Below are 22,555 nucleotides of genomic sequence, written 5' to 3'. Positions count from 1 at the left end.
GTATTCATTGCGCTGTAGGCGTTATCCACCCCAGATCATAGCTCCGACACGCGAATATCCCTTGCGAGTGGATAAGATGAATTTAGATTGAGGGTGGGAGGCAGCCTGCAGCGATTGCTACCTCCTCTACGTGGGGAGGCCGTAGTATAAGTTGATAGGTTCTTTTTTTTTTTATCCGAGAAGTCTGCCATGAGGCATAAGTTGAGAAAAGGGGGAGTGGAATGTAGGTTACAGAAAGTTAAAAGAAGGAGTGTAGACCAGTTTCGGCGAGGTAGTCGCATAGCCTGCTGGTGGAGTGATTGTCCATAGTCCACTTCACATAGTCCCCTTCGCGGTTCCACCACAGGCCGACCTCCCTGAGGAGCCGTTTTCTAATAGGGGCCGTCGCTGGGCAAGTCCACAACAGGTGCCGCACATCACAAATGTCCGGTGCAGCGCCGCAGTGAGGGCACCTGTCAGTTGCTGGCAGATATTTATCACCCCACCGATAACGGACGGATGGGGTCAGGGCCGCCCCTGCCCGAATCCGGCGCACTGATACCTCCTCCTGCCGAGTAAGACTACGGGGGAGAGGGGGCGAACACGGAGGAATTAGAGCGCGTGTTCGCTGGCGCAGAGCTTGTGAATCGGAGACATGGGACAGGAACGGATCTGGGGGAAGAGGGGAAGGTGGCGGGTCGTCTGATGTGTCAATGTGATTCATAGCATCTGCTTGAATGTTATGTGGATCGTGAGCATGACCGCGAATCGAGTGTATGCGTATAGGACATGGGTATTTTGCGCAGAGTAGATGAATTGATTGTGTAATCTGGAATGTGCGTCGAACAGCCTTAAGCTGTTTAAGGGTCTGTATAAATATGAACTGCATTGAATGTGGGAACGAGCGGAAGGGAAGCAATGGCATTGAAAATGGCTTGAAGTTCCAATGCCAGGGGGGTACATGTATCAGCGGTGTACGTCGCATGAGAGTTGAGATGCGGATGAGAGGGACTATATACAGCAGTAACTCCCCGCTCTGCAGTATGTGATGCATCGGTGTACAATATGCACCCTTCAGGCAGATACGCGGCTGATACGGACGGGGAAACAGTGGGGCGATTGTCTGTGAGCTGACAATACGGCCACGGAGGGAGCGTCTTTAAACGATGAAGTTGTAGAGACTGTTTGCGAGCTCTGTTTGCCACCCGCTGGTCGATGAGTGCACTGAGAGTATTAAATTGGGCGAACTCCTGAAGCACGGGTATGGGTGTCAAACGAGGCAAAAATTTTATGGCGCGCATAGCCTCACGATTGATACAAAGGAGTCCTACTGTCTGCGGGTGAGACGTTGAAACTGTGCCTTATATATTATCCGTGGCTGAAGGATAGAGCGCACAAGCTGGCGGGCCGTATGAGCACGTGCGCCACCAGATCGCATAGCTATGCGACGAATCAGACCTATAGTAGCGTGAGCTGATTTACGTGTGGCTGTCAGCCAAGGGGTGCCAGTCCCAGAGGTATGAAGGAGGAGGCCAAGAATACCAACAGTTTCTACTTGAAGAATCGGAGAACTATCTACTGTAAAGTTTAAAGGGGCAGCTTTCCGTAAGCCGGATTTGTTTCCAATGCGAATGAAACATGACTTAGTAGGCGAGAGGGTTAGACCCAGAGGTGGGAGGCGAGATGTCAAGACATCTAGCGCATGTTGGAGGGCCGACTGATGGATAGACGCATCTGGGTGACAGCACCACAAGGTTATGTCACCCCACAACCTTCGAGGTGCTCGTTTATTTGGCGTTGGACTCGTAGCAGGCAGCCAGACGATGGACAACGATGACACATGGATGAACAGAGCAAATGGAAAATGCTTTTGTCCAGCATTGTTGGGTATGACCAACAAAGAAGTTGTTCCGAGATCTTAGAGCTGTGGTAAATGGTCTGCAATTGATTTACGCCAGCCTTGGAGAAAGGAAATACAAAATTTGTAGGATTTGAAAAGCCCTTAGGGGGCATTGGGAATAACAGTTTGGCAGTCCACGTTTACTGTCAGGCAGGTAACCTACGTAAGCAACTTCGCTGGTTAATTTAACCTTATGTTATAGTTCATTCCATACTAGCAAACTCTTTGGACTGCCATATTTCTTTGTCTACTGGGATGCACGACAAAATTCAAACAGTCATAAATATAATGGCGGATTTATACAAAGTCGGCGTTATTTGCACCTATGATAAGCAGGGCGCCGACAGAGCATATAACTTGCTCTATATACTTCACGAACGGCTGCACTGGATAGCCAACAGATGGCCCTGAGAGATCCGGTTTTACTGGCTCCCCAGATCCTATTACACGTGCCACACCCTCCACAATCAATGTCTTCACGTGTCGAGCGCTTATGGGCGGATGCGAGTGGACAGTGGACGAGCCGCAAACAAAGGACGGCGCTTTATGTACATGAGCATAACTGAAGGCGTTCCGACAACGCAAATTTGGATACACGGAGGAGGAAAAATTTATTGACTATTTTTATTAGCCTTCTTATTCATTCTGCGAGACAGACCTTCGACAAAGCGGCTTAATTAGGCAATAGAGCAAGCTAGTTTTTTCTTAAACATGTGGAGCAACGAAGATGATAGTAGTAACGTGACCCGCCGCGGTGGCTCAGTGGTTACGGCGCTCGGCTGCTGTCTCGAAAGACGCGGGTTCGATCCCTGCCATGGCGGCCGAATTTCGATGGAGGTGAAATTCTAGAGGCCCGTGTACTGTGCAATGTCACACACGGTAAAGAACTTCAGGTGGTCGAAATTTCCGGAACCCTTCACTGCGGCGTCCCTCATAGCCTGAGTCGCTTTGGGACGTTAAACCCCAATAAACCAGTAAACCTGTAGTAACGCGATTATAATTCTTTGCAGAGAAGGTCAAATTACAAAAATGGCAGACGATTTAGCGTGGTTAGGCCAAATGTCAGTTAAGCACGGTAACACTTCGGTTTTCACTGCGGCTAAGGCTCGGCCTTCAAGGTTAAGCAGGTTTCAGAAAAAGATCGACGAAATCTAACTTCTGCCCTAAGGACATGCACGCGATAGCGTTAATGGATTAATGCCCATATATACGCAATTGATCATTCTTTACTTTCACAGATCGCAGGAAGTCCTGATACCACTCATGCCGCAGTGCTGCAGGGGTTAAAGGGACACTGAGGATAAATTGAAGTTGGCTTGTATCGACAGAATACCAGCTGCTGATTACAAAAAACGCCACTCATACTGACAACAAAGCTCTTGTAACGTAGAAAAGAGCAAGAACCAAAATACAGGTATCGCCGCCACAGGCCAAACTCGCAAGTACAAGCGTGATGACGTCATAGGACAAAACAGAGTTCCTAGAACCAATGGTTCTAGCAACACTAGGACACGAGAAACCATGAATCAGTGAGGCTCAGCCAATGCATGCGCAAACCTCCTTGACGTCGCCAGATGGCGCCACGTACCCGGCAGCTACGGGCGTGCCTGCAGCATCGGGACCAATCAGCGCCTGCTCACCGGTGGTAGGCGGGCTCCCGGTATTCCGCTAACGGTAGCAAGGTACACGGTATGCTAAAGGTGTTTATTTGCAAGAACTTCGTTGACGACTTCGAGAACGGGATCCATCGTAACGCTGGCAAAACGCCGGTGCAAACTTAAACGAAGCGACGGTAGCGACGGCCGCAATAGCCGATAGATGCCTTCAACGTGCGGCCGGCGGTAGCTTTCTTTTCGGCTGCTGCCAGGCTGCACTGCTGGCCGCCAGAAATCACGGAGTCTGCGTTACGTCATGTGCACGTCATGTTTCACGTCACTTAGTCCTGTGTCGTCATAAGAGAATCCCAAGTTTGAATCAGAGCGGCGGGAAAAACTTTTTCAACTTCGAATCCAAGTTTCTTAGAAATAAATGCATCTTTCGCTGCCGGCCAATCGGCAACAAAGCCATGAAATGGCGAACTATCGGATTTTGCTTTAAAGAAAATATTAATAGAGCTCTCCTGACTCTCCCTTTAAGCGATGCGCCACTGCCCTACGATGGCAGGTGCTGCCACCGGTAGGGCTTAATTGTCGGACCCAGATTGCTCTTCCCGAGGAACCTCTCGCGGCCAGTCATTCATTTGACTGTCACCGGCCACGGTGGGACCGGAGAGACAAACATCGGCGAAATTGCTAAGTGGGGCCCTAGTGCTACCGCGCTAGAATGTTATTTACGGTGGACGACTTAAAGGCACCTTCATGGAAGGGATGAAGGCGACGGGAGGCTCAAATGAGGGAGAGAAAGAGGACTGAAAGGCGAGCGCTTAAGCTAAACTTCGACCGTCTGTAATTCATTTACAACCACTGATATCGGAGGATAGTTTTAACTTAGTACTGCATTTAACGGCTACATTTTCATCTCTTCTTCCTCGCATAATTTTGTCCTCGCGTCCTTTTTGTCTATCCAGCTACAACACTCGCGAAAATAAGAAGGGTACGCAGCGTATTTCAAACGCCTCCATTGCCCATGCACGCTTCTTAGTTTTTTTCTTGCGGATGTCAACTGCAGTCCAGTCTGGTTCCTGCATATTACCACCAAGTTATGCACGATCTGCCTCATTTCAACAAACACGTACGTTAACTGTGTCCCCTTCTGCCAGACAGCAACTCAGTGAATCTACTGCAGGTTAAAATAGAGTTTATACGCGTAATTTCTTGCATCATGTAGAGTTTGAAATATCGTGCTGAAATTCAAAAAAAGAAAGGATAAGTACCCGCCGCGGTGGATCAGTGATTAGGGCGCTCGGCTACTGAGTCGGAGTTCCCGGCTTCGTAACCGGCCGCGGCAGCCGCATTTCAAAGGAGGCGAAAGGCAAAAGGCGCCCGTTTGCTGTGCGATGTCAGTGCACGTTAAAGGTCCCCAGGTGGTCTAAATTATTCCAGAGACCTCCACTACGGCACCTCTTCCTTTCTTCTCACTCCCTCCTCTATCCCTTCTCTTACAGCGTGGTTTAGGTGTCCACCGTGATATGAGATAGATACTGCGCCATTTCGTTTCCTCAGAGACCACTTTTAATCATCAAAGGAGAAGTAATGAATGGTAAAGTGTACAGCACCATAATGACCCATTCAAACACTGGGTATACGTTCCATGCTATGCATGTTTCCTTAGTGAGATGGGAAGCACCGTCAGCAGGAAAGGGCCGACTTTGAATTGCCGTTCCCTACACAATCTCTCAACTTCGATATGGATTTCTCGAATTATTCTCTTTTTATTTGAGACCAAATTTGGAGTTAATATTTAGGCCTTGCATACGCGCAGCCATTCCCATCACACAGTGGCAGTCAAGTTGTGCCGGATACTTGAGTGCCGGGTAAAGTACACCAATGCGTCTATATTCCAAATTGAATTTTGTTTTTATTCTTTGCAGCCTTTAGACCAACTAGTCAGGGAATGCAAGCAAAGTGTGCCCTTCGACAGGGGGAGCACTGCGTTGCTGCCATAATTTTTTCATCGAAAACCCCGACGCTATCGCTAGTCTTTATGCACCATCCGGTAGTATGAAACCTTTCCGGGATGGGAGGCTGGTTTCACAGCTGGCCCATAGCTATTGGCGAACTTCAAGAGTTCGGGCGAAGGTAGTTGCTTGAACTCGCGGAGAATCGCACTCAACTCTCTAGCGTGGCGGCTGTCGGTGGGCGCTAGAAAAGTGTACACCGTTCCAGACCCACCAGCGCGAACGGCTAGCTTAACCCGGCGAACGTAGTCCTCTGCGTAGCAAGGGTAATCGTAGTTGACCACCAGGCGCACGCTGTCCGCATCTATATGCCGTGCCACTGTATCGGTTGCCACCAGAACAGCCACCTTGTGAAACCGCCATTCACTCAGTGCCCACTTCTGCTCCTCCTCCGTCATCCTGCCGTGGATACCGACGACAGAAAAGCCTTGGTTTTTTAGGTGCAGCATCAGTCTATCCACCGTTTGCCTCATCTGGACATACACGATGGCTTTGTCGTCCTCATCCCATGGTACCCCATGGAAAAGGTCTATGAGGTATTTCTCTCTCTCGCCCTTCTCGCACACTGCCAACAGTTGCTCGACTCGATGACTGTGGAAAACTTGGGACGCTCCGATTGTAACAGTGACGGGCTCAGTGAGCAATTTTTCGGCGATATGCTCCACGCGCATTGTCCGAGAGGCTGCCCACAAAAGTGTCTGGCGATCGGGCCGGATGTTATCAGCAATAAGGCGCAGCTCCCTCTCGAAGCCCACAGCCACCATGCGGTCGACGCCGTCCACCACCAGGTAAGTGCAACGGCGCAGGTTCACTTTACACTCCTCCATGAAGGCCACAAGGCGACGGGGCGTTGCGACGCAGATCTCGGCGCCTTCTTCCAGCTGTCTTAGTTGCTGCTCTCTCGGGGCGCCAGAACAGAGGCACATGACTCGAACACGTGTGTACTTCTGGAGGTCGCGCACAACGTGCTCAACGTCTTGCGCGTACGGACGGGACTCGGTCAAAACAAGAACAATGGGTCCATTGCTCGGTTCGGTGGCTTCCTGGTGTCGAATGTGAGCGATGGCCGGGAACAGATAACCCAGAGCCTTCCCCTTGGCACCTTCGTCCTTGACAATGGCGAAGAGGTCCCTGCCACTGAGGGCCACTGGCCAGCACTGGGCTTGGAGTCTGCTGAAAGTGTCGCACTTCAAACCTTGAATGGCTTCCATCAAGTCATCAGGGAAGCCGGCCTCCTCAATGTTAAGGAGAGGTTTGGGTACACCACGGCCTTGTATCGAAATATCGTTGGCCTCGCGGTAGGCATCAACTTCAGCCAGCGACCGCTGGGTCGTGGACGAATGCTCCCTGTATACATTCTTTTCGAAGGGCGTTAGCTGCAAATGGTTCCAGTTAGGTAGACGTAGGTTTCGGTCAACGAGACTGTGGCGGGCACCCTTTGGAGCGCAACTCCTCTTAAACAACCTCCGGCTGGAGTAAGCGGTGTCTCCGAGGAGCTGCGGATGTTTTCTTGCGACCATCCGAGGAGCGCTCTGCTCTTGTAACAATTGGTTCAAGATTGGCCAGGGGTTCATCGCGGTGTCCATACCGGCCATTGGGGGGAAACTTGGGACCGGTTAACTACCTTTCTCGGGTGGATGGAGTTAGCCGCGCTGGAACCCGTTCTCCTGTTGTTATTGGTGGCCCCTGGAGGAGTGGAAGTTGACACGGCCCTGAGCCCCAGTCCACGTTAACCTCTTCTTCGTCTGATAAATGCATTGAGCATGCAGGATATGGCTTCTTACCTTGGGGTATTCAGAATAGCAGCCTGAAAAACCGCCTAATTCATGGAAAGAGGGGAGCCTAGATTGATATTGCATTGAGAAGGGCAGGGCCGATAGCAGCGGGGGGGGGGGGGGGGGGGAGGTCGCAGTGTAATATAATTTGCTATTTAAAACTGTATTTATACACTGATCTGCAACCTGTTTCTGTCAGATGGATGAAGAAGGCACCATTAAAGAAACTGTAAACTTGCCAACATTTATTGGAAGACCTGCACATTTCAGCGGCTTTAACGTATGAAGATAATGGACGGATGAAGGTATTGTGCGGAAAAATAGATTTTGTCCGCTATGCTTAGCGTTCGCATTAAAGCATGATTGAGGAGAAATAGAATTGGCCTTTATACATTCATTATAACTTCTTAACCCCAAAAAGACAAGCTTAATTTCAAAAAATCACCTTGTCACCAGAAAAGGGTACCCAACTAAAGACAGGTATCGCCGCTAGAAGACAAATCTGCAAGCGCAGTGCGATAACTTCCACACACATTTCTCCACTTGATTTTCAGGCATGGAGCTACGAAAATTTGGAGGCTGGGTGCCACCGTATGCATAAGTGTGCTTTCATCACTTTCTTCGTGAGGACACCGTGAGGCATGGATCCTTGAGATAGTCAAAGTGATTCCCTGGAAGGTTAGCGAACTAGCCCTCAGTGCGGTTACATTCATACATCCTGTATGAGCAGCGGGTTGTGGAGAGCGAGCGACAACTGTTCTAAGCAAGGGCGTCCGCAGAATTTTTTGCAGGGGGCGGCCCCATTGGTTGTTGGCGCCGGAGGGGGGGGGGTATATTCGTAGCAAAAAGGCACTATTTACGGAGTAAATTTATTTATTTATATATAAATAAAAAAATAAGTAAAGTACGCACATGAAAGAAAAATTACAAACAGCAAATTAAAGCGCGGCTAGGAGAGATACATTAAAGTTTATCAACGAAAAACAATTAAAATTAATAAAAAATACAAAAAGATACTATCACTTCGTGGAGAAGTGCTCAGTCTTGCTGCATACGGGTTCTCGACTCACCCGGATTGATGACCAGCACACAGCACAATATGTTCACAAACACGCAACTACAGTCACTCAGTCAGTCTTCCTTGAACAGCAACTGTAGGCGCCTCGGATTTTTCTGGGCGAATTGTGTAATTACACGGGTGATAAATTCATTTCTGTGCTTCACTACACGCTCTCGGTGCATACTCATCATACACATTGAATGGAAAAACGGTTGAACGCGTACGTTGAAAACAAAAGACAACTATATATACAACAAAAACTTCTTTACAAGATAAATGCACGCTCGCCGCTTCATACACCTCGCTCCATCTTGCTCGCGCATCCGCACAGTCGAGCAACCGCACACACACTGCTCGCCGCTCGTCGTTTTCTCGTCCGCTGTCTTGGTTGTTCTGACCTTCGTTGACAACCGGCCACTAAAAACACCGAAGCACAAACACAGAGGCGCGCACACGTGCAAGGGCTTACTTGCCGCAATATCCCCGAATGCGCACTTTGGGGGGTGAAAGGAACGCAGCGCGACTTCCGAGGGGAAGGAACACTCGCCACTCCGGTCGGAAAATTTGTTGTGTCTTTATGGGGTTCAGAGCCCCAAAACGCATCAGGCTATGAGGGACGGAGTAGTACAGAGTTCCGGATAATGTCGACCACCTGGGTCTGGGTCTCTTTACCGTGCACTGACACGCACAGTACATGGGCGCTGTTGTGATTTGAGACCCAGCCAGAGGTTACAGGCGAGCCAGGCAGGCGCCATCGGTCTGCGTTGACCAAAGGCGCTGGTTTTCGGAGAAGACGCAAGAAACGCTGGTGTGGGGGCGCCTCTGGAGACTGCGTCGCCGTGAACAAAAGCAGCTAATCCCCTTTGCCGAAGATTCTGAAAGCGGCGCTTCTACCGAACTGCGCTCTCCCGTGGATCGGAGGAGACAGCGAGCGGCGGCTGCGGCGCCAACCCACCGCCCGCTTGACCCCGAGCAGCCCGACAAAGCGTGGGTGGATACGGCTGATTTGTCCTTCCCTCCTGAAGAATTCATCGGTGGCCGGCGTACGAACGTATCCTGATTATAGCGAGCGACGAAGGCGAAAACAAGATGCTCTGTGCACTGTCTGCCTCCGTGCCGCTATCTCTCTAGAGATCAAAGAAACAGACACCGATCGTAAGAAGGCTCAAACACATGCTCGCCGGTGCCGCTGTATGTCTGCAACAGGTCGCCTTTTAGTAGAGCTAACGATGGCGTGGTTTGAAAACGGCGGAACGACTCCCGCCCGGACGCGGCATTTCGCAGATGTGACCCGAAGCGTGGAAGCGGGGCTGCTTTTACCCTTTTGGCTGGGCGCACCACCGCCCCTGGCGTGCGGACATCACTCACGGTTCGAGTGAGTGATTTTCCAGGGGGGTGCAGCCGCCCCCCCTTGCCCCCCCCTCCGGACGCCCATGGTTCTAAGTATCCTACCTGATCGTGGAAGGCAGTAAGGTAGAGCGGTAAGATAACGGACTCCCAGGCCGCCCGTCACTCTTACACTATACGGGCCGTCTCCCGAACCTCGCTTTGCGCCTCCTGGTCCCGGCCCTCCGCTACCACCATGCCAACACTTGGACCCTGGACACCGAGTTTATGATGGGGCACGATAAGGCCGACACCCTAGCTCGCGATTTCACTTAACGAGCGGGGAACGCGGACCTTGCCGTATATCCCTTCTCACAACACTGCTCAGACCGCCTCAACCGCCGCTTCTATCCCCCCCCCCCCCCACCCTCCTGCAAACTTCTCTCACAGTCCTGTGTATACGCCCTCCGACGCATACAATCCCTTACCTTTCCCAACCTCATACATCCACATCGTCTCCATCCAAGTCGAATATTCTATCACATCTCCCTGCTGCGGAGAAACTTCCATGCTTACTCACTTCACATCGACATGCACACATAAACCCCAACATTTAAGGATGCCCAAGACGGCTTGGACCAAAGGGAGGTACAGCTAACCAGCGCCACCCTGGTCGTCCGGAAGGCACTGACCATCATCGCCAAAGAGTCAACCTTGGCGACTTCGGGCCTCGGAGTCAGGACCTCACCCACCCAGCGGCAACCTTCCATTTCCTTGCAATAAATGTTTATTCTTTCAATCTATCTCACGGGTCACTCAGGCTGACAAGTATTCAGGAAGGCCACATGTCTGAAAGTCAGAGCAAGTTATGCCAGAGCACTATAATTACAAAAGCGAAACGATAATAAGAAAATGTAAGTGTTGGAAATGAGCGAAAACCAATGTTTGGCTGCACCACGGCGGCCACTTCAGTTTGTGTGCTTCGGCTCTGCAGTTTTCATACTCGAGTATTTTTGTTCTTGAAGCGCCTCCAGTTTCAAACTTAGGAGGAGGCTCTGGTGTCCCTCTAAGTGCTCCTCAGAGAACATTCACGCCTCAGAAGGCACCTGCAATGCTTTGTTTGCTTTACCACAGTTTATCATGTGCTAATAGTCCCCCTAATCCACGTTAATTTTCTGGGGTGGGCCTACTTTCAAAATGTGGGCAAGTCCTTTGGAATATTTGGGGGTGGGCCAACATCCAAGTCATCTCGCATTTTCTTGTTTTAAGAATGTGGTTAAGAAGCCCCCAGTTTCTCCAACACATGCTAGTTATGAAACAAATTTTGCCAAGGCTTTTTCTGTTGGTCCTAGTTCATGACAGTGATTAGAAGGCCCCAAGTTTTCCCAACATATGATAGTTCGATTCCGGCCGCGGCGGTTGAATTTCGATGGAGGCGAAATTCTAGAAGCCCGTCTACTGTGCTATGTCAGTGCACGTTAAATAACCCCACGTGGTCGAAATTTCCGGAGCCTAGCCTGAGTCGCTTTGGGACGTTGAACCCCCCTAAACCATATACAAGCTAGTTATAAAGGAAATTTTGTCCAGGCTTTCTGTCTTGGTCGTAGGTCATGATGCGGTGATGGGTGCACTGCACCTCACACACTTTCTTTGAGGGTAACCCTCTGGTCACCACTTCAGTACTTCTCTAAGCGTCGGGATCTCGTTCTCGGCTCCCGAATGTTTACGCCTCCATAGTTAGAAAGCAAGGCTGGATGCCACGTGTCAACGCGACCGCGTTAAAGACCCCAGTACCCAGAAATTCCAGCGACGGTGTTGTTGGCGGAGTGAGCGAAAAAGAGGGGGGCCAAGGTTGCCATCCGCCGGAGAATCAATCTAGGTGGGCCATCAAGGACACGTGACGTTGTGGCTTCATCGCAGCTTGCCCACCGGATTGTGACAAACTGACCACCGTGTCAGTTGGCTGTTAAATTGATGACTGATCGCGAGAGGTTGCTCGGGAAGAGCACTTGTGTCGCACAATCCCCACCGGTGGCAGCACCTCTCATGGCAGGGCAGTGGCGCATCCCTCAACCGCTGCAGCACTGCGCCAGGAGTGGCGTGAGGACTCCAAGGGAACTATGAATAAAGTTGAGGACGAATTTCGCATACACGGACATTAACTCATAACCGCTACCGCGTCATATCGTTAAGGTGGAACTTAAGTGTCCCCTCCAATTTTTGTATCAGTAGGACTAGAATAAGAAACAGGTTTTAATTATCAGCTTCATTCTGTTTTTTTATTGCTGGCTTTAGATAAGAGATTTTGCGCTACTCGTGCGGACCGCATTTATATACGCGGCAGCGCTTTGTGTTAGCGATTCGTGACCAGCAATGTCTCTCCTTCAAGCTTTTCTCCAAGCTCGGGATTGTGCACAACTCTTCCCTCCAAACACCAAATGCAGCAACCAGCGATGTCGTAGAGGCTTGTGCACAAAATAGAAATATTTTACCATAAGGAAGCACCCCAAATCTCAACGATGGTAATCACCCGCCTACACTCTAAACAGAAATGGGTAAAAAGGGTGTAAAGTTGTCTTCTAGCACGCAGCCTTTAAAAAGCGAGTGCGCTAGATGAAATCCCTACTCTCTTGTTACTCCCATATAGGTGTATTCGTGTTTAGAGTGTATGTACGCAAGATGCCAAGGGCGATTACTGCGACGCACTTAAGCTTCGTGCTTTGAGCTTTTTGGTTGAGTGAACAAGGCTCCCGTACGGAAGCCGTTACGTCAAATACATCTTTTATCAACTTCCTTTTGGCCGGCGTTATTTCTTTTCACATAAGAATCTGCTACCCGACCAGACGAGATTTCGTCAAACTTTAAATTTCATGAGATTAAGAAGTTGAACGCTACAATAATTAATGAACACAGATTAATCACAGTGGCGTCGATTATGACAAGAATGACCGAAGCAGGTTGCGATACCGCTGGCCATCGCGCACACTAAAGCAGATTACATAGTCGGAGATTGTAAAGAGGCAATGCACGGATAAACCGCTGGGGTGATATCAACAGCCGCGGCTAGAATCTTGGATAAAAATGAAACGAAAGTCACAATAATTTGGACACTTGCTCACGCCTGCCAGCTGGGAACAAGGCGGTCAATAAGCTATCCCGAATTATAAGCCGGTCGGGGGAGCACCACTGGAAGACAAAACACAGGGAACACTGGCTAATTACAGCGAAATACCACAACGGTTTGTATCTGTTGTCACTCCAGGAATAACCATCCTGACCATCTGTTTCTTTTTGTGGATGTATTTTCCTTTGACGCCATACAGAGGTTACATATGAAACACTACAATGTTAACCACTCATTTTGTTTGTTTGTTTGTTGGGGTTTAACGTCCCAAAGCGACTGAGGCTACGAGAGACGCCGTAGTGAAGGGCTCCGGAAATTTCGACCACCTGGGGTTCTTTTACGTGCACTGACATCGCACAGCACACGGGCCTCTAGAATTTCGCTTTCAAGAAATTCAGCCGCCGCGGCCGGGATCGAACCCGCGTCTTTCGGGTCAGCAGCCGAGCGCCGCAGCCACTGAGCCACCGCGGCGGGGCCACTAATTTTGTGTTTCCATTGAGTGTTTCCAGCACTGAATGTCTTGTGCACCTCAATGGAACCAAGAATGAGATACTCTTCTTTAAGCATTCATCTGCGTTTTGGTCTGCCCCTAGACAACTGGTTCGGTGGTTTATTGGGGCTTAACGTCCCAAGCAACTCAAGCTATGAGGGACGCCGTAGTGAAGGGCTCCGGAAATTCCGACCACCTGGGGTTCTTTAACGTGCACTGACATCGCACAGCACACCGGCTTCTAGAATTTCGCCGGGGTTGAACCCGCGTCTGTGACTCCGTTGTCTAAATAAAAAAACTTTGAATTTGACTTTCGAATGTCAAGCCGATCTCACAAGACAAGCACGCCGAGTACCATGCACACTGAAGGCGCGCAAAAGCAATATTATTTAAGCACAAATACGGGCCAACTAGGATCACATCCTTTGGGCTTGTAAAATAGAGCCACTTCCGGGTGGTCTAGTTACCGCTCGTTCTCTCGAGTGGTGGGAGACCGTGCTTGCTAGCTCTGACCCCAGAACGCAAGTTCTGGCGGTGGAGTGGGCTGACAGAGTCATCGAGGTCTACGTACTCTCGACCACTTAACGCGACCTCTTACCAAGCTATTTCCGGCGATTAAAATGTTTTACAATCATTTCCTTGTGGATGTGATCCAAGGGCCTATGGAGATTAGGTCTGGAAAGCTACCTGCTTGCAGGTATGTTTTGTCGCTGAGGTGTTCTGCATTTCTCAACAAATCACAAAACGAAAACATATCATCCACAATTTAATGATGTGTACGTATGCTGAACAGGCTTCTCTTCTAAACTATCATCAAATGTTCATTGCAAAAGGTCTCGGAAATACATTCAAAGGCTGTCGCAAATTTTCCCAATGTCCCTGACGTGCATAATCAGTAATTCGTTACAGAGGTAAGTCTTCACATTCAGGCCATTGTCTCGCACAGGCTTAAAACAGCTCCACAATATCGATATTCAAAAGCAAAAGGACAAACATCTCTCGTGGCTAATAAGGGATGAAGAGAAGTAAAAGAATATATCACAGCATCAGCATAGAGAAGAATAAAAAGAAAGCATCCGCTAATTCATAATGTTTCTCGCGCTCAAGTCAGCGTCAGAAGAAGTCGGAGACGCCGCATGTGTCTTGGTCAACCATGGGTGACCCGGGCTTGCAGTTGAACGTGCGGCCGTAGTCCCGAATGCTCCGCACCGCCGCGTTGCAGTTTCGGCTCCGATGACTGCCGATATGGCCGACTTCTGCACACCTGAGAGCCGTGGCGACGAAAAAAAAAAAGATTTTGCTCATTTTTGGTGCATTCGGCTGCTCAACATTCCTAGTTAGGATCCCTTTGCTACAGGTTTGCGGCGAGTTTAAGCTTGCACATTCTTGTGAGAAGGTGTCGATAGGTGCTTAAATTGCAGAATGGCTTTTTTGCGTCTTGACTGTAAGCTGAACCATAATCCAACTGCAGAGCAAAATAAGCTTACTTTGTTTCGTTTTAACAAAGCTACCAAGGGGAACAACGTTCAAAGCTATTGATGAAAAAAATCAGGGGGCACTTTGGCTCCCTAAAGTGCTGCAAGGTGAAAGCCTTTCCTGGCGCACTGTTTGGCATCGACTGCGAGACTCTCTGTGCTGTACTAGTGCTTTATTTGACTGCACACTTTGACTACACATTACAACTGCACACTTTGACTGCCGACTTTGCTTCTTTAGCACGACTCACTCTCTCTGCTTCGATGAGTTCGGTTGTATCCATGGCTCTGTCCGCAGTAATGAGGTATGTATTATGTGGTCACCCACGGACGCCTTAAGCCCCCTGTCAGAGCGGACGGCAACTATTTTATTAGTTGTCGTCAGCTCCAAAAGGGGGCTTCAGGCATCCGTGGGTGACCTCATTACTTCGAATCCGTGCTCTCTGACGTCATAACCATTTCGACCTACCGAAAATCGTGACACCTCTGCTGACAACCTTCTGTCGACAACGATGGGGCATTAAAGGCTTTCGCCTTAAAAAGCCTAGAGGCAGCCACTGTTCGAAGATCGTAAACGCGTTGCTCATGTGCGAATTAGATATCGTTTTGCGTCTAACTCGAATAGTGATTACGCGTTTACCATTCATTCCGCGGCAGCGAGCGCCAGTTCACCTGCTGGTTCTCAACATTTAATTTCATAATGTGATGCTACTTAGAGTTATATTTCGCAAACAACCCGAAAAAGGTGGAACAGCTGGGCTGCTGTGCTCGGGAGTTATCACCACGTGAAGGTGTAGCAAAGTCTTTGACCAACACCAGAATGATGGTAAGCGCACCTGCTCCTACAGTAGGTCAGGAAGAACAGCTGGTCTTCGTTGAAGAGATGTTCCACACGGTGGTCGTCTTTGATGGCCACACTGGAGCGCGATTCAGGGTTGCTGCCGTCTCCTCCGGAAGCATTGGCTCTGCTCTTCATTCCGTGCCAGGCCAGGCCCAAGGCGATGATGTCCCGAATATTTGGGAGAAACTCGGCGCTGCAGTTGAGCTTGTCTGCCGCCTCCACAATGCCGCCAGTGTCCGGCCAGCTTCCCAAGACAACGTCGATATCGCTGTCCTCAGCCTGCATTCGCGTCCAACCATGAAGCTAAGTGCTTACAGCGTAATCCTTTAATTAATCTGTGCCATCTTCGTTTATTTGGGAGCATGTCTGCAATGGCTCACGCGCACCAAGTGAGGTTCAGTGCTCGTTCGAATTTCGTGTCATTAGCCGTGGTATGAGACAAATGACATAGTCAGTCGCAGTGGTATCAACAGTGGTATCCTTCCAATTGTCGCATAAAGTTGCAAAACAAGATTAGCTCATTTTTTCCTCTCTTCAAAATACTTCCGTTTTTTAATAAAATTCTTCCCATCGAAATCTAAACAAACTGTCGATAAAGAAGGACAGCCTGTCTACCACATTAGCTGAGCATTTCTTGAAGCTGCTTGCTGGGTGCGGCCAGACGGTTCAAAGCGCAGCCGGAAAGATGTTAGTCCTATGGCCGGGCGGAAATCCAGCTGCCGCAGGGGATATTAAGATCTACGAGGTTTAAGGCGCCAAGGCGATTCAGGCTTTGTGAGACGCCGTAGTGAAGGGCTCCGCATAATTTCGACCACCTGGGGCTCTTTAACGCGCAGTAACTTTGCACAGTATAAGGACTACTTGGCCTGCATCAAAATGCGAGCACAGCAGCCAGGATAGAATCACGTTTTGGGGGCAGCTGCCGAGTGACATAGCCACTGACCCACGGCGGCGGCCTGTAGGGGGAATTAGTCACGGGAATAATTTGGAACCGACTCTTGTGCGCATTGTTTCCTTAACACGCTCTCGCACCAACTATATCAAATCTGAGTGCTTATCCAAAAGCAATTACATCAGCATCCACGCTAGTGTAGCTACAGACGCCTAGAGACGAATGCTGTTCTCATTTCTCAAAATGAGTGCAGCGGAAGAAAATAGAAGGATGTATCCTTGTTGTTTTTCCAGACTGCTTTAGAGACGAATCCGTGAAATAGCTCATGACTTTCGGAGACAAAGGGCTGAAAATCTTTGGATGCAAAGAAGCAGTAAGCTTTGAGGACACCGTTAGGTCGACCATGTGCGAATTCAGAAACTCCTTTGCTTAAGTTTTTTGTTAGAGCTTGAACTTTGTCTTATAGATAATTTAAATGTGGTAGAAATGACATTTTCCTATCAAATATTACTTCAAGAATTTTGAGTTCGTTAAGGCACTTAAGAAGCTTTAGTGAGACATTAAAAAAAAAAGAAACGACAGCCCCTGGCTGACAAACAGGTGCAAACGTTTTCAAGGACCGTGAACGCCCCCGACCTTCGTCATCATCATCATCATCATCAGCCTGTCTACACCCAATGCAGGGCTAAGGCCTTTCTCATGTCCCTTCAATCAACCCTATCTTTTTCCAGCTGCGGCCACCGTGTCCCCACCGACTTCTTAATCTCATCCGCCCACCTAACTTTCTGCCACCGCCTGTTACACTTGCCTTCTCTTGGAATCCACTCCGTTACCCTTAAGGCCCACAGGTTATCTTGCCTTCGCATTACATGCCCTGCCCAAGCCCATTTCTTCCTTTTGCTTTTGACTAGGATGTCATTAACCCGCGTTTGATCCCTCAACCACTCTGCCCGCTTCCGGTCTCTTAACGTTACACTTATCATTTGTCTTTCCATAGCTCGCTACGTTGTCCTTAACTTAAACCCAGAGTAGCATGCTAGGCTAATAACCAGGCAGACCTCTCCTTTATCCGTTAAAGTTTCTCTCTGTCTCTTAACTTAAGCTGAACCCTCTTTGTTAGCCTCCACGTTTCTGCCCCACAGGTGAGTACCGGTAAGATACAAGTGTTGTATACAAGTGTTGTGAGTGCCTCGACCTTCGAGACACTCACGATTCCAAGGACACTCACCGGCCGAACAAACATCTGCAGAGCGTTGAGTAGGAAGGCGGCTCCGAGTCCTCCGAAATTCGCCGCGCTCAGTTCTGCGCTGTCTGAATGGTAGAACGGGGAGCGCAGAGCGGCGTGAGAGATTCGCAGCTGGTTTTTGAGGGGCTCGTACAGAAAACCTTCCAGCGAGTCTCCCTGCCACTGCAGCTGCATCACCTCCCGCTGCACGGAGGTCAGGTTCCAAAACCTGGCGTGGGCGTCCCACCAGTAGTCTGTCAGCGTCAGTCGGCCTGTGCTGCCCGCGGTCCCGTTCTTCGATGGTCGGACTCTCACACTGCTGCTGCGATTCTGGCACGAGACGCAGAAGTCCCCGTAGAGCTGCCATAGGGTCTCATTGGAGTCATCCACCTCCAGCGGCCACAGTGCGACCTTCATAACGCAGGAAGCAGTAGAAATTATTTTCAATTTGATCTTATGCAAAAAAAAGTATAAGTGGGCTGAGAAGTACTGTTCTAGGTGTTCGCAATAAATTCTTTGACTGGAAACTTACTTCATGAAATGCTGTGCATTCAAAAACCGACAACGGGTTGACGCGAAAACCCTGTGGTTTTAATACTCGAAAATCGAAAAACAGTAGCGCCGAAAAACACACACACGTAGCTCAAGAACGACGTAGGACAAGCGCTCTCTTGCTTGTCCGCTTGAGCGCTTGTCCTACGTCGTTCTTGAGCTCTGTGCGTGTTTTTCGGCGCTACTGCTTTTCCATTTTCGAGTACAATGAACCATCTAGCCCAAATAGAAGTTCTTCTAAACCTGTGGTTTTAAGAATGGTAAAATAGAAGATCAGGAAGAATGCGTTGGTTCAAGTTTTTATTACTTTTAGACTAATGATAAACAGTGCAGATACTGCGCTAGAAAAATGGGGGCTCTGAGTACGCACTGCCCACTGACTTGTATGACTGCGATGCGACTTTTGCACGAGCTTGCGTGACGATAATTTACTTAAAGGTGCTCAGAGACCAGAGTTATAAAGTCTCGAACTTTGTTGTCTTCATTATAGAAAACAGCAGTGCAGGTTCAAAGATAATCTAAGGATACTTCACTTCAACTAACCTGTTGAAGATGTTTGTTTCTGAAGTTGCTCTTCACCAATAAATATATGCATGAAAAATGATGAAGGAGAACTTATACATCAGGCTTTCGACCAAAATTTTACGAGCTGAGAAGTTTAGGAAATGAAACTGGCATGTGAAAATGCGAGCTCAAGTACAGGTAAATTTTCTTGGAGGTCAAAGAGAGAACTTCTGACAGCCCACAGACAGAAGGATGATTTCGATTTATGTATGTACACGCAGTTTAAGCGTAAAGCAGACTCACTCTTTACGAATTGGGGGGGGCAGATACCTTTTTTTCAGCAATTTCTCCCTAAATAAGTTCAGCATCAGGTGAGCGAAAAGCCAGTAGTCATGTAAAAACCGGCGGCTACCGGCAGTACTGGACATCGAAAACATACCTCCAGAATACCATGGTGAGGCTCATAACGGTAGGCTATCGCTCCGGTACTTATGACAGGTGAGGTACATTACAAGGAAATGATTTAAGGAAAGGAGGAGGGATTGTTCTCCTGTCATCCGTCTTGTGTCTGCTTGAGCAGGTGAAAGTGCAATAGGGAAAGTTTATTCTGGCCGTCTCATTCGCCCTTCTAATGTGAATGGTTGGTTTATTGGGGTTTAACGTCCCAAAGCAGCTCAGGCTATGAGAGACGCCGTAGTGAAGGGCTCCGGAAATTCGGACCACTTGGGGTTCTTTAACGTGCACTGACATCGCACAGTACAATGGCCTCTGGAATTTCGCCTTCATCGAAATTCGGCCACCGCGGCCAGGATCGAACCCGCGTCTTTTGGGTCAGCAGCCGAGCGCCGTAACCACAGAGCCATCGCGGCCGGTCCTTCTAATGTGAATGACGAAACTGCGTGGTTATGGATCGTAAGCTTGAAGATAAAAAGAAATCGGTATAAAATGAAACAGGGAGCAACTACTCGCGCACTGATCAGTATAAGCGGTAGATGCAATATTCAGCGCGTTGAGCGTAGCAGGGCTAATTAACTGAGTAAAGAGAAAGGTATCGGTCTAATGGAAAGAATTATTCAGCCGGTCTCAACAACAATGCGAAAGCTCAATGTAAGGCTAGTGACCTGAGCATCTGCCTCGTATTCTGTAGGTGCGGGGTTCGATCTGCGTAGCCGCCGTGGATGCCCCAGTCTTCTATTTTTGCCAGTTTTCGCATGGTCTCACTGGATAAAATGCACGAACAACGAATCCTTGAAACCGGCTCGAAAAGACGAAAAACCTAGTCCGTGAAGCTTTTTTTTCAAGCTGCCCTTTACACACCAACAAAATCAAATACATTTCATTACGAGAATGCCAGAGCGCTGCGTGCCGAAGTAAATCTTATATGTCGAAATGCGAAGTTTATGGCATAGTTATTTTGAAGCACTGCCACATATATGCATTGAGTTATTATTTTGTTTAGCATTTTGAAGTAGCAGTCACGCTTAAAGTTTATAACTGCATCGCCTCTGTCGTGTAAAGAGAAGCGGGTGCATATCTAAAGTTCACATACGTCGAGGTCAAGGATCTTCTTGACAATGGTCGCTTTTGCCTGGTCGTTGAGCCAGGGCACCTTCGCTGTGGCCGCTCTAAGGACGCCTAGCAGACTCCTCAGGAACGCCTCAACCTCCCACCGGAAGTCCCGCGGGAAGAAAGCGACGGAACTTTCGGAGGCCAGCAGTAGGCCGAACCTCGCAGCCATCGTCTCGTAGCAGTTCACCTTCACCTCCGTTGTAGCGACCTGCGTATGATGGTTACTTCAATGGAGGAGCGCTGTGTTTTTAAGCGCTTACCATTAATAAGGCGAGCTATTGACATTCTTGAGGGGGCAGTCCTTTGGGTGTTTTTGCTTCCTTCAAATGATTGAGGTGTCAGTGAAAAGTTTTGAAAAATACTGTTTGCGAAGACATCTGACATACACAGCGCGCCTTTAGTCAGCCAGGTAGCACACGTCCCCTCAAACAGCCTCACTTGAACTCGTTTTTGGAAAGATATCTTTTTCACAGAAAACGAACATTTTACACTAAGTAGTATACACAGGGACATCAAGAGAGCCAAACGGTCAGTTTTTCACTGCATAACTTTAACTGCTTATTTTTTTTTACATTCGAGTAAAGGTGCCCCTAGAGTGAAACGCTGCACGCGAGCTGTGGAGCAACCGCTTCCCACCTCCCTATAGCAGCAGAAGCGAATGCATACAGCGAAGGTCCAACGGACGCATCCCGCTGTTTTAGTGCGAAAACACTCCTCCAGATCTTCCAACCCGAGCAAGACTCTTATCTTGTCATCTTGTTGTCTTGTCTCGTGCTTCGAACTAGCCCGAGCTTACTCGAGTTACTCAGGTAAGCTTGGGTAAGTGCAGAGGAGCATCGAGCAAGCTGCAGCCAATAGGAGGAGAACGTCGCGCCGCCTAGGTCACGTAATCTTTTGGCGCCATCACAACCTGCCCCGGTAGGTGGCAGTTGAATTAATGACTGGTCGCCTGTGGTTGCTCGGGAAGGGCAACGTAGAGAGCACAGTCACTAGCGGTGGCTGGGATAGAAACAACCACCTGCCAGTGCAGGAGTGCACCGCTTAACCGCTGCGCCATTGCGCTGGTAGTGGTATATGAGGACTCACCGTGATCTATGAATGGCAATTAGAGAATGACCAGTTCTGCATATATGGGCTTTAACCGACTGAAGCTATCGAGTCATACCCTTAAGACGGACTCTGAAAAATGAACAGCTGCTTCCGCACGACTACTAGGTTGGACTACGTTAACCCCTACCACTCTTTGACGCTCGCGTTGTCGCCGGCAGGCGCGAAGCCGCGGTTCTTCATTATTGATCATGAATAGCGATTTTAAGGCCTCATTCAGAGGTTAATTCCCTGGCACACATTGTGCTGAAAGAGTCGTCTTTTGGCGACGCGTGCGTTTTGCTTCGTCACCAATACGACCACGTTCCTACTGCGTGTTCATGTGCCTGCCGTGATTAGCACTTCGCTTCGCTGTTATTTTTTAAACATCGGATCGCGGTGCGCTGGCCATAAATTTATGCATCAAGCAATAAAAGCATCCCTGATGGACGCTGATGGAAACAGCGTGGCTGCGCCAGTGCCGACGGTAAGGCTTGCATCAAAACTGCACGATGGGTCCGCCGGTTCCGTGGCTGTCAGCATAATCGTCTGCTGCCTGCATGACCGCCCGCTCGCGAGGTCCGGTTTACTGTTTGTGCACGTGTACAAATTTCGTACACATTGTCATAATGCCGCAAATGGTAACATCGAGGTGCCAGAAGTTCACAAATGAAACTTTGATTGATTGTTGGGTGAACCAATATTTCGATAGTGGACGTAAAATTCTAAATTCAGGACGAAAATGACATTACTAGCAGGCGCGAAATATGTCAGCATGAAATATGCGGAGAACCTGCTGCCAAGTTCGTTGTAAGAAATTTCATTTACTGCATGCCAAATGGCATTACAATGCCTTCTATATGCGATGTGATGACATTGTCAACTCCCTTGACACGAAGAATTCATACCTAGGAAAAGGACATAAGAAAAGAAGCACGAAGTGATACTATCTACACAGTTGCGAAAATAACGCCTTGAAGGTTAAGCGACGCGCATGCTAACATTTTCTTTCAATGCCACACTTGGAGGACCGTGTAAAGATAGCTAGCGAACGGAAAAAAGAGCGACACCTCCACCTAGAAAGGTGGGGCGGAGGTCATCCCGTTATGTTTTTTACCACTGCTTTACTACAGTGTACCGG

At 48.9% G+C, this 22,555-nt stretch overlaps 1 protein-coding gene and 1 pseudogene across 1 annotated transcript; both read right to left on the bottom strand.

Moving 5' to 3' along the window:
* Positions 1–5,512: 5,512 nt before the first annotated feature.
* On the bottom strand, positions 5,513–7,015 carry LOC149366844 (putative ATP-dependent RNA helicase DDX5 pseudogene; annotated as a pseudogene).
* Positions 7,016–14,383: 7,368 nt separating this feature from the next.
* On the bottom strand, positions 14,384–20,497 carry LOC149366843 (endothelin-converting enzyme 1-like). Its single transcript, XM_089571946.1, has 4 exons — positions 20,309–20,497; positions 17,707–18,114; positions 15,582–15,865; positions 14,384–14,534 (listed from the first exon to the last, which is right to left on the bottom strand). The coding sequence occupies exons 1-4, from the start codon at positions 20,495–20,497 to the stop codon at positions 14,384–14,386; spliced, it is 1,032 nt and encodes a 343-aa protein (XP_089428072.1).
* Positions 20,498–22,555: the final 2,058 nt, after the last annotated feature.

Source organism: Amblyomma mixtum, chromosome 1 (assembly GCF_055824585.1).
Source record: "Amblyomma mixtum isolate Tamu chromosome 1, ASM5582458v1, whole genome shotgun sequence".
Classification (NCBI taxonomy): domain Eukaryota; kingdom Metazoa; phylum Arthropoda; class Arachnida; order Ixodida; family Ixodidae; genus Amblyomma; species Amblyomma mixtum.
The sequence above is the reverse complement of the archived record's forward strand: the minus strand, read 5'-3'. Positions and strand labels throughout refer to the sequence as shown.